The 16,749-nt window shown below is 44.5% G+C and overlaps 1 protein-coding gene across 2 annotated transcripts in view; it reads left to right on the plus strand.

Moving 5' to 3' along the window:
• Positions 1-11,152: 11,152 nt before the first annotated feature.
• Positions 11,153-16,749, plus strand: part of LOC122539242 (purpurin-like) — a 46,208-nt gene continuing 40,611 nt past the window's right edge. Inside the window, exons 1-2 of one of the 2 annotated variants that reach the window (XM_087980128.1) lie at positions 11,153-11,262; positions 14,859-14,975. In XM_087980128.1, the coding sequence (XP_087836254.1) occupies positions 11,194-11,262; positions 14,859-14,975 (186 nt within the window). In that variant the 5' untranslated portion in view covers positions 11,153-11,193. Of the gene's footprint in view, positions 11,263-12,954; positions 13,057-14,858; positions 14,976-16,749 lie in introns of those variants that run through there. The other variant, XM_087980126.1, reaches the window with a different exon arrangement.

Genomic DNA, 16,749 nt, shown 5'->3' on the forward strand with positions numbered 1-16,749 from the left:
CAGGGGAAGGCCTATGGAATGTTATTTAATGTGGATTTCCACTAGGTATTTGATAAAGTTCCCCATAAAAGCTCAGGTTGATTGATCGGAGACAGGTAATCATGGGCAAATATTCTAATTTTAAGTATATGCTCCATGCATTGAGATTGCTGTAACCTGTTCCATGCCTCTCTTAAGTTGGACATTCTGAAATAGTGCACAGGTGAGTATATTGGATGGCCAGTTATTGCCTCACAGAGCAGCACTCCAATATTTAAGGTGACATTTTATTAAAATCAAGAGTGTTAAGAGCATTTATTTTCCTCACACTTCAATTACTTTTGTCATCAATGTTTTTTAGAATTAGAATTTCTACAGTGTGAAAACAGACAGACACATTTCCTTACATTTCCCCTGACTAATTCATCTAACCTCTCTGTCCCTGGCTACTGTGGGCAATTTAGCATGACCAATTGACCCTGACAATTGGTCATGCTAAATTGGATCATTGTGGGAAACCGGAGCACCCAGCAGAAGCCCACACAGAGTGTGCAAATTCCACACACAGTTGGCTGAGGCTGGAATCAAACCCAGGTCCATGGTGCGGCAAGACAGCAGTGCTAACCACTGTGCTGTCCCATTTTGATGGTGGAATTTTCGACCTCAAATTATTACAATGCCTGAGAGAATGGAATGTGATTTTTTTATTTGTTCTCTCATTATCCTACAAACACTGAAGCATTGAGGGATACCTCGCCTCAAAAGAACAAATTCAAGTTTTTTTATAGTTATTAATATAGTATAACAAGTAATATTAGCCTTGATTCTCTATATTATGCAAACTTCATACTGCTATACAAGGTACTATAGGTTATGGTTAGGCTGTGCACCACCATTGAATTTCTCCAAAAAAGCGCTGGCCTGAATATTTTGATTCTGATCAGACATAAAACTACATGGTTACTATTAGAGGTGTTCTCTATGAGAACTACTAGCCGGGTGTCTTTTCAGCTGAAGTAATCTTGTCCAGTCCAGGAACCTGCACAGCAAAGATTGGTATTTTATACCACAGTGGAGAAAGTGAGGACTGCAGATGCTGGAGATCAGAGCTGAAAATGTGTTGCTGGAAAAGCGCAGCAGGTCAGGCAGCATCCAAGGAGCAGGAGAATCGACGTTTCGGGCATGAGCCCTTCTTCAGGAATGAGGAAAGTGTGTCCAGCAGGTTAAGATAAAAGGTAGGGAGGAGGGACATGGGGGAGGGGCGTTGGAAATGCGATAGGTGGAAGGAGGTCAAGGTGAGGATGATAGGCTGGAGTGGGGGTGGGGGCGGAGAAGTCAGGAAGAAGATTGCAGGTTAGGAAGGCGGTGCTGAGTTCGAGGGACTTGACTGAGACAAGGTGGGGGGAGGGGAAATGAGGAAACTGGAGAAATCTGAGTTCATCCCTTGTGGTTGGAGGGTTCCTAGGCAGAAGATGAGGCGCTCTTCCTCCAACCGTCGTGTTGCTATGGTCTGGCGATGGAGGAGTCCAAGGAGCAGCATGTCCTTGGTGGAGTGGGAGGGGAGTTGAAGTGTTGAGCCAAGGGGTGTTGGTCTGCGTGCCCCAGAGGTGTTCTCTGAAACGTTCCGCAAGTAGGCGGCCTGTCTCCCCAATATAGAGGAGGCCACATTAGGTGCAGTGGATGCAATAAATGATATGTGTGGAGGTGCAGGTGAATTTGTGCCGGATATGGAAGGATCCCTTGGGGACTTGGAGGAAAGTAAGGGGGGAGGTGTGGGCGCAAGTTTTGCATTTCTTGCGGTTGCAGGGGAAGGTGCTGGGAGTGGAGGTTGGGTTGGTGGGGGGTGTGGACCTGACAAGGGAGTCACAGAGGGAGTGGTCTTTTCGGAACGCTGATAGGGGATGGCGTTTTTACAGGGGGCATGGTGGGAGGAGGTGTAGTCTAGGTAGCTGTGGGAGTCGGTCGGTTTATAGTAAATGTCCGTGTTGAGTCGGTCGCCAGAGATAGAAATGGAAAGGTCTAGGAAGGGGAGAGAGGAGTCTGAGACGGTCCATGTGAATTTGAGGTCGGGGTGGAAGTTGTTGGTAAAGTGGATGAACTGTTCAACCTCCTCGTGGGAGCACGAGGCAGTGCCGATACAGTCATCGATGTAGCGGAGGAAAAGGTGGGGGGTGGTGCCAGTGTAACTGCGGAAGATGGACTGTTCCACATATTGTACGAAGAGGCAGGCATAGCTGGATCCCATGCGGGTGCCCATGGCTACGCCTTTGGTTTGGAGGAAATGGGAGGATTGGAAAGAGAAGTTGTTCAGGGTGAGGACCAGTTCAGTCAGTCGAAGGAGGGTATCAGTGGAAGGATACTGGTTGGTATGGGGGGGAAAGGAAGAAGCGGAGGGCTTTGAGTCCTTCATGATGGGGGATGGAGGTGTACAGGGACTGGAAGTCCATGGTGAAGATAAGATATTGGGGACCAGGGAAGCGAAAATCATGGAGGAGGTGGAGAGCGTGGGTGGTGTCCTGAACTGAGGTGGGGAGTTCTTGGACGAAGGGGGACAGAACAATGTTGAGGGATGCAGAGATGAGTTCAGTGGGGCAGGAGCAGGCTGAGACAATGTGTCGGCCGGGGCAGTCAGGTTTGTGGATTTTGGGCATGAGGTAGAAACGGGCGGTGCGGGGTTGTGGGACTATGAGGTTGGAGGCGGTGGATGGGAGATCCCCTGAGGGGATGAGTTTATGGATGGTCTGGGAGATGATAGTTTGGTGATGGGAGGTGGGGTCATGGTCAAGGGGGCAGTAGGACGAGGTGTCCACGAGCTGGCGTTTAGCCTCAGCTGTGGACAGGTCAGTGCGCCAAACTGCTACCGCGCCTCCCTTGTCTGCTGGTTTGATATTGAGGTTGGGGTTGGAACGGAGGGAGTGGAGGGCTGCACATTATAGTGAGGTTGGGGTTGAAATGGAGGGAGTGGAGACCGGCAGACAAGGGAGGCGTGGTAGTCAAACTGGCAGACAATGGAGGCGGGGTAGTCAAACCAGCAGACAAGGGAGGCGCGGTAGCAGTTTGGCGCACTGACCTGTCCACAGCTGAGGCTAAACGCCAGCTCGTGGACACCTCGTCCTACTGCCCCCTTGACCATGACCCCACCTCCCACCACCAAACCATCATCTCCCTAGACCATCCATAACCTCATCACCTCAGGGGACCTCCCATCCACCGCTTCCAACCTCATAGTCCCACAACCCCGCACCGCCCGCTTCGACCTCATGCCCAAAATCCACTAACCTGACTGCCCCGGCCGACCCATTGTCTCAGCCTGCTCCTGCCCCACTGAACTCATCTCTGCATACCTCGACACAGTCCTGTCCCCCTTAGTCTAAGAACTCCCCACCTACATTCGGGACACCACCCACGCTCTCCACCTCCTCCATGATTTTTGCTTCCCTGGTCCCTAACGCCTTATCTTCACCATGGACATCCAGTCCCTGTACACCTCCATCCCCCATCACGAATGACTCAAAGCCCTCCGCTTCTTCCTTTCCCCCCGTACCAACCAGTATCCTTCCACTGACACCCTCCTTCGACTGACTGAACTGGTCCTCACCCTGAACAACTTCTCTTTCCAATCCTCCCATTTCCTCCAAACCAAAGGGGTAGCCATGGACACCCACATGGGCCCCAGCTATGCCTGCCTCTTCATAGGATATGTGGAACAGTCCATCTTCCGCAGCTACACTGGCACCACCTTTTCCTCCGCTACATCGATGACTGACTGTATCGGCGCTGCCTCGTGCTCCCACAAGGAGGTTGAACAGTTCATCCACTTTACCAACAACTTCCACCCCGACCTCAAATTCACCTGGATCGTCTCAGACTCCTCCCTCCCCTTCCGAGACCTTTCCATTTCTATCTCTGGCGACCGACTCAACACGGACATTTACTATAAACCGACTGACTCCCTCAGCTATCTAAACTACCCCTCCTCCCACCCTGCCCCCTGTAAAAACGCCATCCCATATTCCCAATTCTTTCGTCTCCGCCACATTTGCTCCCAGGAGGACCAGTTCCAATACCGTACAACCCAGATGGCCTCCTTCTTCAAAGATCGCAATTTCCCCCCCGACATGATCAACGATGCCCTCCACCGCATCTCCTCCACTTCCCGCTCCTCTGCCCTTGAGCCCCGCCCCTCCAATCGCCACCAGGACAGAACCCCACTGGTCCTCACTTGCCACCTCACCAACCTCCATATACAGCGCATCATCTGTCGTCATTTCCGCCACCTCCAAACGGACCCCACCACCAGGGAAATATTTCCCTCCCCTCCCCTATCAGCGTTCCGAAAAGACAACTCCCTCCGTGACTCCCTCGTCAGGTCCACACCCCCCACCAACCCAACCTCCACTCCCGGCACCTTCCCCTGCAACCGCAAGAAATGCAAAACTTGCGCCCACACCTCCCCCCTTACTTCCCTCCAAGTCCCCAAGGGATCCTTCCATATCCGCCACTAATTCACCTGCACCTCCACACACATCGTTTATTGCATCCGCTGCACCCAATGTGGCTGCACCTCTATATTGGGGAGACAGGCCCCCTACTTACAGAACGTTTCAGAGAACACCTCTGGGACACCCGGACCAACCACCCCGTGGCTCAACACTTCAACTCCCCCTCCCACTCCACCAAGGACATGCTGCTCCTTGGACTCCTCCATTGCCAGACCATAGCAACACGACGGGCGGAGGAAGAGCGCCTCATCTTCCGCCTAGGAACCCTCCAACCACAAGGGATGAACTCAGATTTCTCCAGTTTCCTCATTTCCCCTCCCCCCACCTTGTCTCAGTCAAATCCCTCGAACTCAGCACTGCCTTCCTAACCTGCAATCTTCTTCCCAACCTCTCCGCCCCCACCCCCACTCCGGCCTATCACCCTCACCTTGACCTCCTTCCACCTATTGCATTTCCAATGCCCCTCCCCCAAGTCCCTCCTCCCTACCTTTTATCTTAGCCTGCTTGGCACACTCTCCTCATTCCTGAAGAAGGGCTCATGCCTGAAATGTTGATTCTCCTGCTCCTTGGATGCTGCCTGACCTGCTGCGCTTTTCCAGCAACACATTTTCAGAATTTATACCACAGTTCCTGCCATATTTCCAGATTTTGAAGGTCCTGAAGCCAATTTTACCACCATTGGGAAAATGTAGTCTGTAAGATGGGTGAAGGAGTTGGGCTGTTACATGATGGTGAGTTGGGGGGGATGGGGGCAGGTGGGTTGATGGGGAAGGGATACAGATGCGCAATGTGTTGAGTGCCCGATGAAGGAGAGAATTCAAGTGACTGATTGATGAGTTTAGGATAACAAGTGGATGAATGCTTGTGGAAGGTCAGGACGATCACATCAGGGCTGCTGTTCAGGAGGGTGCAATCTGGAGATGGTGGGGTTGGTGATCGCGGAGGGCATTGTTCTAGCATCTGCAGTAATTTGCTCCTACATTGGGAACAAGTAAATGATAGGTGAAGATGGAGCCCAGAGAGAGGAAATGATGTTGGGCAAACAAAGGAATAGGTCAAGGTCAACTTGGGAGAATGAGCAGCTGGTGTGGTTTTGTTCGCCGAGCTGGGAATTTGTGTTGCAGACGTTTCGGCCCCTGTCTCGGTGACATCCTCCGTGCTTGGGAGCCTCCTGTGAAGCGCTTCTGTGATCTTTCCTCCGGCATTTGTAGTGGTTTGAATCTGTCGCTTCCAGTTGTCAGTTCCAGCTGTCCACTGCAGTGGTCGGTATATTGGATCCAGTCTCCCCAAGGTAGAGGAGACCGCATCGGGATCAACGGATACAATAAATGGTCCGGGTAAATTTAAGGTCAGGGTGGAATGTGTTGGTGAAGTTGATGAATTGCTCAACCTCCTCACTGGAGCACAAGGTGGCGCCAATGCAGTCATCAATGTAGCGGAGGAAGAGGTGGGGAGTGGTGCCGGTGTAATTACGGAAGATCGACTGTTCTACGTAGCCAACAAAGAGACAGGCATAGCTGGGGCCCATACATGTGCCCTTTGGTCTGGAGGAAGTGGGAGGATTCAAAGGAGAAATTGTTAAGGGTGAGGATCAGTTCGGCCAAACGAATGAGAGTGTCGGTGGAAGGGTACTGTTGGGGACGACTGGAAAGGAAAAAATGGAGGACTTGGAGGCCCTGGTCATGGCGGATGGAGGTGTAGAGGGATTGGATATCCATGGTGAAGGTGAGGCGTTGGGGGCCGGGGAAACGGAAGTCTTGGAGGAGGTGGAGGGCGTGAGTGGTGTCTCGAACGTATGTGGGGAGCTCCTGGACTAGGGGGGAATAGGACAGTATCGAGGTAGGTAGAGATGAGTTCAGTGGGGCAGGAGCATGCTGAGACAATGGGTCAGCCAGGATGGTCAGGCTTGTGGTTCTTGGGAAGGAGGTAGAACAGGGCAGTGCGGGGTTCCTGGACTTTTGTTCTATTAGTTGGGGTGAAAAGTTTGGAGCAAGGAAGTCTTATTACAACTTTACAAAACATTGGTTGGGTCACAGGTGGAATACTCTGTACTGGCCTCGAGGGCATACTATCAGAAGAATGTCTTTGCACTGGAGAGGGTGCAAAGGAGATTCACCGGCATGTTGCTTGGGATGAGAAATTCCTATTATGAGGAAAGACTGTATAGGCTGAGGTTATTTTCCTTGGAGCAGAGGAAGTTGAAGAGAGGAATGGGATCTGATTGAAGTATACAAAATTATGAGAGGCATAGGCAGAGTAGATTGTGATAATCTCTTCCCCACAGCAATGTATCTATGGGTAGAGGGCATATGTCTAAAGTGACAAGTAAGTGGTTTAGAGGAAATATGAGAAATATTCAGCCAGAAGATGGTAGAAACATGGAATGTACTACCTGAGATGGCGATGGAGGCAGGTACTCATAACATTTAAGAAGAATCTGGATGAACTTTAACTTCCCCAACATTGACTGGAAATGCTATAATCTCTTGTTAAGCGGAAGAGGGAGGCTTATGTGACGTTGAGATGAGATGGTTCAGATGAAGTGATGAAGAGTTACATATAGCTAGGAAGGATTTAAAGAGAGAGTTAGGAAGAGCAAGAAGAGGATATGAGCAGCAGTCTTTAGCAGGTAAAGCTAAAGTTTTCTATAGGTATGTGAGGAATAAAAAGGATGACTAGGATAGGAAAAGGGCCAGTCAAAGACAGAAGTGGGAAGTTGTGTGTGGACACTATGGAGATCGATGAGGTGCTATACAAATATTTTTCAATGGTTTTTCACTCAAGAAAAAGAGAACATTGTCAAGGAGAAGAATGAGATATGAGATAATAGAAAGGATCAAGGTTAGTAAGGAAGAGATGTTATCAATTCTAGAAGGAGTGAAAGTAGACAAGTCCCCTGGGCCAGATGGGAGTTATCCAAGGATTCTCTAGGAAGAAGGTTACAAGGGGACATAAATTTAAGGTGAAGGGTGGAAGGTATAGGGGAGATGTCAGGGGTGGGTTCTTTACCCAGAGAGTGTTGGGGGCATGGAATGCGCTGCCCGTGGGAGTGGTAGAGCCGGAATCATTGGCGACCTTTAAGCGGCATTTGGATAGGTACATGGATGGGTACTTAATCTAGGTTAGAAGTTCGGCACAACATTGTGGGCCGAAGGGCCTGTTCTGTGCTGTATTGTTCTATGTTCTATGTTCTAAGGTGTTGGAGCCTTTTGCTCTGATCTTTGAGTCCTCATGGTCCCAGGTTTAGTACTGCAGGACTGGAGGATTGCAAATGTTGTGCTCTTCTTCAAGAAGGTTAGTAGAGATGACACAGGTAATTATAGACCAGTGAGCCTTATGTCTGTTGTCGGAAAAGTTTTAGAAAGGATTACGAGAGATAGGATTTATAATCACCTTGCAAGCAACAATTTGATTGGAGAGAGTCAAGGGCAGGTCGTGTCTTATAAACCTTACTGAGTTTTTTGAGAAGGTGACCAAGCATGTGCATGAGGGTAGGGCAGTTGACATGCTGTACATGAACTTCAGTAAAGCCTTTCATGAGGTTTCCCATGGTAGGTTTTGGGGAAAATGCGGGGGCATGGGATTGAGGGTGATTTAACAGTTTGGATTAGAAACTGGCTTTCTGTGAGAAGGCAGCGAGTGGTAATTGATGGGAAATATTCAGTCTGGTTACTAGTGGTGTGCCACAACTGTTTGTCATTTTTATAAATGACTTAGATGCAGGCATAGGTGGATGGGTTAGTACGTTTGCAGATGACACCAAAGTCGGTGGAGTGGTGGACACTGTGGAAGAATGTTGCAGGTTGCAGGGGGACTTGGATAAACTGCCGAACTGGGCTGAGAGGTGGCAAGTGAAGTTCAATGCAGCTAAATGTGAGGTGATGCACTTTGGGAAGAATAACAGGAAGACAGAATACTGGGTCAACGGAAAGATTCTTGGTAGTGTGGATGTGCAGAGGGATCTCTGTGTCCACGTACATAGATCCCTGAAAGTTGCCACCCAAGTTGATAGTGCTGTTAAGAAGTGTTAGGTTTTATTAGTAGAGGGATTGAGTTCCGGAGCTGTGATGTCATGCTGCAACTGTAGAAAACACTAGTGCGGCCTCACTTGGAATACTGTGTGCAGTTCTGGTCACCCCTGTGGAAGCACTGGAAAAAGGTGCAGAGGAGATTTACCAGGATGTTGCCTGGTCTGGAGGGAAGGTCTGATGAGGAAAGGCTGAGAGACTTGGGTCTGTTCTCATTAGAGAGAAGGCGGCTAAGAGGGGATTTAATAGAGACATACAAGATGATCAAAGGATTAGATAGGGTAGACAGCGAGAGTCTTTTTCTGAGGATGATGACGTTGGCTTGTATGCGGGGGCATAGCTGCAAACTGAGGGGTGATGGATTTAAGACAGCTGTTTAAGGCATCAGAGAGTCGTAAGGGCGTGGAATGCCATGCCTGCCAATGTAGTCAACTCAGCCACATTCAGGGCATTTAAACAGTCCTTGCATAAGCATATGGATGATGATGAGATAGTGTAGAGCGATCGGCTTAGATTAGTTCACAGGTCGGCGCAACATCGAGGGCCGAAGGGCCTGTTCTGTGCTGTATTGTTCTATGTTCTATGTTGTATGAACACTAAAATGCCAGGGCATAGTTGACCATGGACTAAGTGCAGGAAAATGGAATTAGTGTAGTTTCCTATTTTTTGGTCGGCAAGGTCTGTTTCTATGCCGTATGACTATGAATCACCCTCACCAGTTCCCTTCACCCAATGCTTGGTTCTCCATGAGAACGTACAGGAGTGGAACTTGAATGTAGAGATTGTGGCTCAGAGGCAGGGGCCTTACCCACTGTAATTTCAAATTACTAAAGCATTTAATAGAAAATAAGTAGGGAAGCTTTTTCCACTTTTTGTGGAATTCAATTATGAATTCAGCAGAAAGTCTTTTATTTGAAGAGTGCTGAGAATATGGGACTTGTACATTGGTAGAATACAACTAGAAGGACAAATGATGGATCTATTCAGAAAGTGCTCATAATTAAGTATCATTTATATGGATGAGATTAACTGAACACAAGGTGACCACTTCACAGAACATCTCTGTCTGTAAAAAGGACTCTCATCTTCTAGTTGCTTGCATTTCAGGAAACTACTTTGTCCTACTCTAATGTTTCCATCCTAGATCTTCCAGTGTTCCAATGAAGCACTTTACAGTCTCTAGAATTAAATACTGAGTTCTACAACTGCAGAAGCATAGCCTCTGTTATCCAATGTTCTTAACATCCCTCCAATCCTACACGTCTTGTTTGTATTTTGTTGACTTTGCTGTCTGCAGAGCAGATTAATTGTCTCCTTTACAGACCTTCATTTACATCCCTAATTCTCCTTTAGCATCAACACACCTTTTATCTTTTGCTCAGGATGCTTCACAATCTGTTATACTTGCTCCTTCTCTCTTTCTGTCAACAATATAAAAACAATCTTTCAGTTTTGGAAAGAGTTGTATCAGACTTAAACATTAATTCTGTTTTTCTTTCCACAGAAGCTGCCAGATCTGCTGAGGTTCACTGATGTTTGTTTTTATTATTATCCATTCCAAAACATTGGGTCATCAGCATTGTACATATGAGCTTTGTGCCAAATAGTTTTTTATTCCATAACTAATTCCATCGTTTTTTTGCATTATTTTTTGTTAATTCTGACTCCTAACCCTAACCGACAAACCGGAATCCATCTTATGCAACAAATTGTTTAAAGTCCCTGTTTAAAAGGCTGGATGAGACAATGCACAGTGACTCTCTCAACATGATGTTATCAGAGGTTGGGGAAGAACAAAATGCTTTCGGGGCAGCATGAAGGATAGAGTGGCTTGCGGGTTGAGTTTGATATTGATGTTGGCTAGTGGGCAGAAAGCTAAAGCTGAAGCTTAAGCAGACACCTTTTGGCCAGAATCCATGAGAAAGGCAGATTGCCTGGGAAAGAACAGATAGTCGCAATGAACTGCACTAGCATTTACTTTGTATCAGTTAGGCCCATTATCACAATTTTGTACTCGCTGCTCTTCTGAACAATCACGTAGAGATTTTCTCATGTTTATGTTATAAAAAGACTGTGTTTTGAATCACTTGTTGGAACCTAGGACTATGTGATAGGTACTCTCCCTGGTGTACAAGAGAAAAATAAAGATTGATTTGGATAAATGAATCATTTGTCTGATTCTTGCTTTGGATCAATTAAAGACTTTGACAAGGCCCCAAAGAAATTATATGAAAGCATAATAAACAATGAACTAGGGAATTAAAAACTGAAGAGTAATTCCTTTAAGTGTGAACTTCTGGTCTTAATTGAATTAATCCAGTGTGTTAGTAATTCTATTTATTGGATTAGTTTGAAACAGACTGAGTTATGCCATTGAACAATCTAGCTTCCGTTTCTGTAAAACTGTGCTTCTCTATTCAGCGTGAATTCATTTCATGTTAAATCAACTCTTAACTATAACTCAATCTCAAAATACTTTTTGAAGCAAATACTCAAACGTGGCAGCTATATAATATCTGCACATCTGTGACCAGTGGCCTGGAAAAGGATTATCTGGGGAATTTTCCAAATTGGATCAACAGATGATTAAGTATTATAGGGTCACAGAGACAAAAATAGCAAATTATTCAGCCTGTTCATCAATATTTAAGGCAGCTTAGTCTCCAGGCTAAATCAATGAATTGATGTTCTGGACTGATTCAAACAAGACCAGAGGTTCATTTTTCAGGAAAATAATCTTCAGCCTTCAACAGGTAAATTTCTAGAAATTTTAGACCTGCTTTTGGAACAATGAAAACCATTATATTAATGATTTGGAGGTGCCAGTGATGAAGGAGCAGTGCTCCGAAAGCTAGTGCTTTCAAATAAATCTATTGGTGTTGTGATTTTTAGCTATTATACTAATGCTATTCTGTGCTTGTATTTAAATACTATACATAAATTCACCCCCTTTTTCAATAGGTATGATTGAAAATTAAATACATAGGGTGGTTCATCTTTCAGTTTTGTCAAGTATTATTATAGTCTTTAGACACACTGTGGCACTGGGAGCTATTGGCTCTTCAAAACAAAAAAATCATAACATGTTTGGCTGTGGAATTAGTTAATTTTGTATTCCTGGTAGGTGGAAATTATTGTAGTTCACAAAAGAAAGTAAGCTTTCATATCAATCAGTATTTGTAGCTTCAGGATAAACAAAGTAAACTTGGAATACACTAGAATGAATAACTGACTTCTACAATCATTCCTTTTTATCAGAAAAGAGGTCTCCTTTCTTCCTTCTGTATTTGTATAATACAGTTGATTCTGCTAAAACATCTATTTCGTCAGTGCAAATCGGCTTTAACACGATTGAAGAATTTCGATCGTTATTTGTAGAACATGAACTTACCTGTATTGGCTATAACACGATTCTGGCCCCATTAGTTTAAATGGCACAGTTATTGCACAATTTTCTTATGACACAAAATCGCACGAGAACCGAACTATCATGCTATATCGAACCGACTGTACAGAAGTATTGTGTATTTATACATCACTGACTGTATAAAACCTATTTTGCATTGGTACAGATACATAAACCTCATTTTAGGGTGCTCCAAGCGGCCTTTGAGGTTTAAATGCCGTTCATTGTTGCGCACACTTTGGGTGAAAATTGCATAGGATGTTAGGGTCTTAGCGTGTGCACAGTTCACATCTGTCAGCAGTAGGCAGAGGAGGCAAACCATGATGTCAATCAGAGAGTACCATTAATTCGATGCCAGCATTGCCATATTGGAGCTTGATGCTCCAGTTAACATTGTCTCTTATTCACACAAGGCTGAGCACACACTGAGCAGAAGGAAGGATCCATTAGCACTACTTAATGTGATCATCAACTACTTTCAGGTTAAATGCTGATTGATTTTTACTGTTGCCACTATTGTACAAGTATCTGATGCTTTTGAAGTCTCTTTAAAGACCATAAGAAATAGGAACAGCGTAGGCTGCTTGGTCCTTCAAGCCTAGGTGTGACAAGATAAAAGCTGCCTTCCTGAGAGAGGGAACAGCAGGCTCTTGTTCCCCTGTGGAACACCTAAACATCCCTAATAATTAGCTAAAAGACAGACTACTGGACTGTAGGAACACAATGATATGTATAATCATGATGACAATAATCTGAATTTCTGAGAGAGAAATCTAAGAATGAGAAGCTGAAGTCACCAAAACTTGTGTCATGGCTGGGTCCAAGTGCACATTATTGGAGCTAATAGAAACTGGAATGCTGGAAAGAGTGAGGCTCAAGTTGTGACCCAAAGTAGACAAAGCAAACCAAAAGGTAGCAAGTGAAGTCTTAAAACCTACTTTTCAGAGAACATTAGGATCCCCATTTAGCTAATGAAATTAACCTCTTTACTTCTGACATGTTAATTTGTTTGTACCAATCTACCTGAAAGTTAAGGAGAAAGTGAGGACTGCAGATGCTGGAGATCAGAGCTGAAAATGTGTTGCTGGAAAAGCACAGCAGGTCAGGCAGCATCCAAGGAGCAGGAGAATCGACGTTTCGGGTATGAGCCCTTCTTCAGGAACCTGAAAGTTAACCCCACCCATTTCCCATCCTCCCCAGCGCCATTTAACCAACTCTGGCATGTCTGCATGTCTAATCACTGTATTACCACTACATAGTTGTTACTGCTGTCTATAAACAATACATATTATAGTCTTTAATTCATTTTTATTTATTGATTAAACCATAAAGCTTTCCCTGCCAGTGTACCTCTCTCATGTTCTCTTTTATTAGAGAAGTGATTTTATCTTTAAATCAGCAAAGCCACCCTTCCCCTCTGCCATTTTCTCTATCTTTCCTTTATAAACAGATACATTTAGTTCCAAGTTCCAATTGTCTTGCAGTCATGGCTCAGTAATGACTACCAACTGAATTTGTGCCTAAAATCAGTTTTATTTTCAATGCATGCCATGTATTTGTATAAAGAATTTATTTGTGTCACATGCCCTAACCTGTCTTGCTTGAAAGCTTTGCATCTATATTTCTTACATTTTATTTTTTGATGACTTTATATACTTTGGTTTTATTTTACCAGTTCCACTTCAAATATACTTTCCAGCTTTTATTAAGTTGGCTTCCCTTTTATTTGTTGTTGAAGTATTACTAATATAACCAATTCCACATGAAGCTTCACCATTCACTCAAACTCCTGGTGATCACTGTCCTTCCTTCGAGGATCCTGCTCCCAGCCTGATTCAGGTGGAGCCTATGCTAACATTTCAGTTCTTTCTATTCCAGTACTGGGTGCTGGTTTGTTATACATTTGGGGTTTAACACTATTTAATAATACTGCTGGATTCCCTGGCACCTTCTGCAATAACAATTAGTTTACAGATTGATCTCTGAAGATTTCTCTTCACACAAGGTTAGATCCTCTATTCCCTTGTGGCATTCAGTCACTTAATCATGTGACTGACAACATCACTGCATCATCATCATCATCATTATGTGTGCTTCTGATGTTAATTCGATTACTCCACATCTCCCCCCCAAGTCTTTATCCATATTATCTTTACGTTTAATTATATTCCCTCAGAACCTCAGTTTTAACAGGTTTAGTCTTTATGGTGCTTTGACCAAATTCTCTGAACTGCCTTCGATCTCAGTTTGAGGTCTAGGATGTTCCTTCTGTCAGTGTGAATGTTACTGTCCTGGGTGGATGTAGAGCTTTCCTCTCCCTCTTCTTCTGAGAAACAGTTCCAAGTTTCTATTCATTTCCTGTTCAATTATTATCAATGCAGAATGGATATTGCTTAGTGAACACCACAGGATACAGGGGTACTAGACGCTGATTAAATTACTCCCAATGACTTACCTAGTGGAACTTCGAGACCTAGGAAGCAAAAGGAAAGAGTACAAATGTAGGTATTAGATTATGGGGAAAGTCAAAACGATTACAAAATTCTTGCAAAAACAGAAAACAACATTGCGGATTGGTGAAGCTATGCAGGATATTGTAATTATTATAATGTTGGGGTATATGGGTGTCAAAGGCAAGGCCAGCATGTATTACCCACCCTAACTGCCCTTGAGAAGGTAGTGGTGGTGAGCCACCTTCTTGAATGAGTGAAAAACATCGAAATTAATGTTTCCGGCTTACCAAATGGCATTTCAGACAGAACCTGGAAGCCAATTACATTACTGTGGCTCTGGAGTCACATTCAGTCTAGATCAGACAGATTTCCTTCTCTGAAGGACATTTGTGAAACAGATGGGTCTTTACAACAATGAATGATAGTTTCAAGACCACCATTACTGAGACTAAACTTCAATTGAATCTGTTGCTTTTTTCTTTCCCCAAAGATGGATTACTCCAGGTTTGTCTTCCTGACAGCTCTCGCTTCAATTATAGAGGATTCATTTGCTACCTCCTGTGTGGTGGATCAATTCAGTGTGAAGAGTGGGTTTGACCACAAAAGGGTAACTTTTCTGTTAAATATTGTTTTTTAAAAGCCTTGGTTACTAAAACAAGTCATGTGATAAATTATGATGCAAAAACAAACTAGGTTTCACATTTTACAGCACAGACGTTGTATTATATAGTTTCAATAACAAATAAGAAACAGGAGTAAAACGTATAGACTGTGAAGCCTGCTCCATCATTTAATACAATCATTGCTTCCTTTCTGTCTCAACTCCACTTTCCAACCTATTCCCATAATCTTTGATTCAATGAGACCAAAAATTAGTCGATCTCAGGCTCAATGGTGCAGCATTCACAATTTTCTAAGCTAGAGAATTCTAAAAATTCTTGAAACAATGAGTGAGGCACTTCTCCTGATTAGTCCTAAAGCATTGACTGCTTAACCAGAGGCTGTGTCTGTGTTCTAGATTCAGGAGAAACAACCTGTCAGTCTCTACTCTGACAGATCCTTCCAGAATCCTGTGTGTTTTAATTACATCACCTCTCATTCTTTTAAACCCCAGAGTGTATAGGTCTAATTTGCTCAGCCTGTATAAGAATCTTTCAAACTAGAAACTGGCCAACCAAGTAAAGTTTATCTTATATTGCTTTCTTACAAATATAAGACATAGAACATTAAAGTGCAGTACAGGCCTGTCAGTCCTTGATGTTGCGCCACCCTGAGAAACCAATCTGAAGCCCACCCAACCTACACTATTCCATTCTCATCCATATGCCGATCCAATGACCATTTAAATGCCCATAAAGTTAGCAAGTCTACAACAGTTGCAGGCAGTGTGTTCCATGCCCCTGGGTAGTATTCGAGATTGGGCCTCACCAGGGTCCACACTATGGTAGTAATAATTTCTTAATCTTATACTCCAGTGTTGTTGATTTGTAATTGCCCTCTGAGATGGTGAGCAGTTCGTTCATTTCAAAGACATTTAAGGATGGGTAAGGAATGCTGGTCTTGCCAGAAATATCCACATACCATTAAAGAATATTTTTAAAATTCCACTGGGGATAAAAAGGCCAATATTCCATTTGCCTTCTTAACTGGTTGCTGTCCTGTACTTGTACCTTGTATAAATACATCTTTATGAGCATTAGCATTTAGAACTTTCATGACTTTTATAAAGATTCTACTTTTCTATTTTTACAAACAAAATTACTAATTTCTCACCCCATGCTATATCTGCCATCTTGGTGATCATGCACATAGAGCCATAGAGCCATACAAATGTACAGCATGGAAACAGACCCTTCCGTCCAACCTGTCCATGCTGACCAGATATCCCAACCCAATCTAGTCCCACCTGCCAGCAGCCGGCCCATATCCCTCCAAACCCTTCCTATTCACATACCCATCCAGGTGCCTCTTAAATATTGCAATTGTACTAGCCTCCACCACATCCTCTAGCAGCTCATTACATACACGTACCACCCTCTGTGTGAAAAAGTTGCCCCTTAGGTCTATTTTATATCTTTCCCTTCTCACCCTAAACCTATGCCCTCTAGTTCTGAACTCCCCCACCCCAGGGAAAAGACTTTGTCTATTTATCCTATCCATGCCTCTCAATTTTGTAAACCTATATAAGGTCACCCCTCAGTCTCCAAAGCTCCAAGGAAAACAGCCCCTGCCTGTTCAGCCTCTCCCTGTAGCTCAAATACTCCAACCCTGGCAACATCCTTGTAAATCTTTTCTGAACCTTTTCAAGTTCACAACATCTTTCCGATAGGAAGGAGACCAGAATTGCACGCAATATTCCAACAGTGTCTTGTACAGCCGCA

This window comes from Chiloscyllium plagiosum, unplaced genomic scaffold (assembly GCF_037043375.1).
Source record: "Chiloscyllium plagiosum isolate Xiang-an unplaced genomic scaffold, Cpla_swu_hap1 HiC_scaffold_36, whole genome shotgun sequence".
Classification (NCBI taxonomy): Eukaryota; Metazoa; Chordata; class Chondrichthyes; order Orectolobiformes; family Hemiscylliidae; genus Chiloscyllium; species Chiloscyllium plagiosum.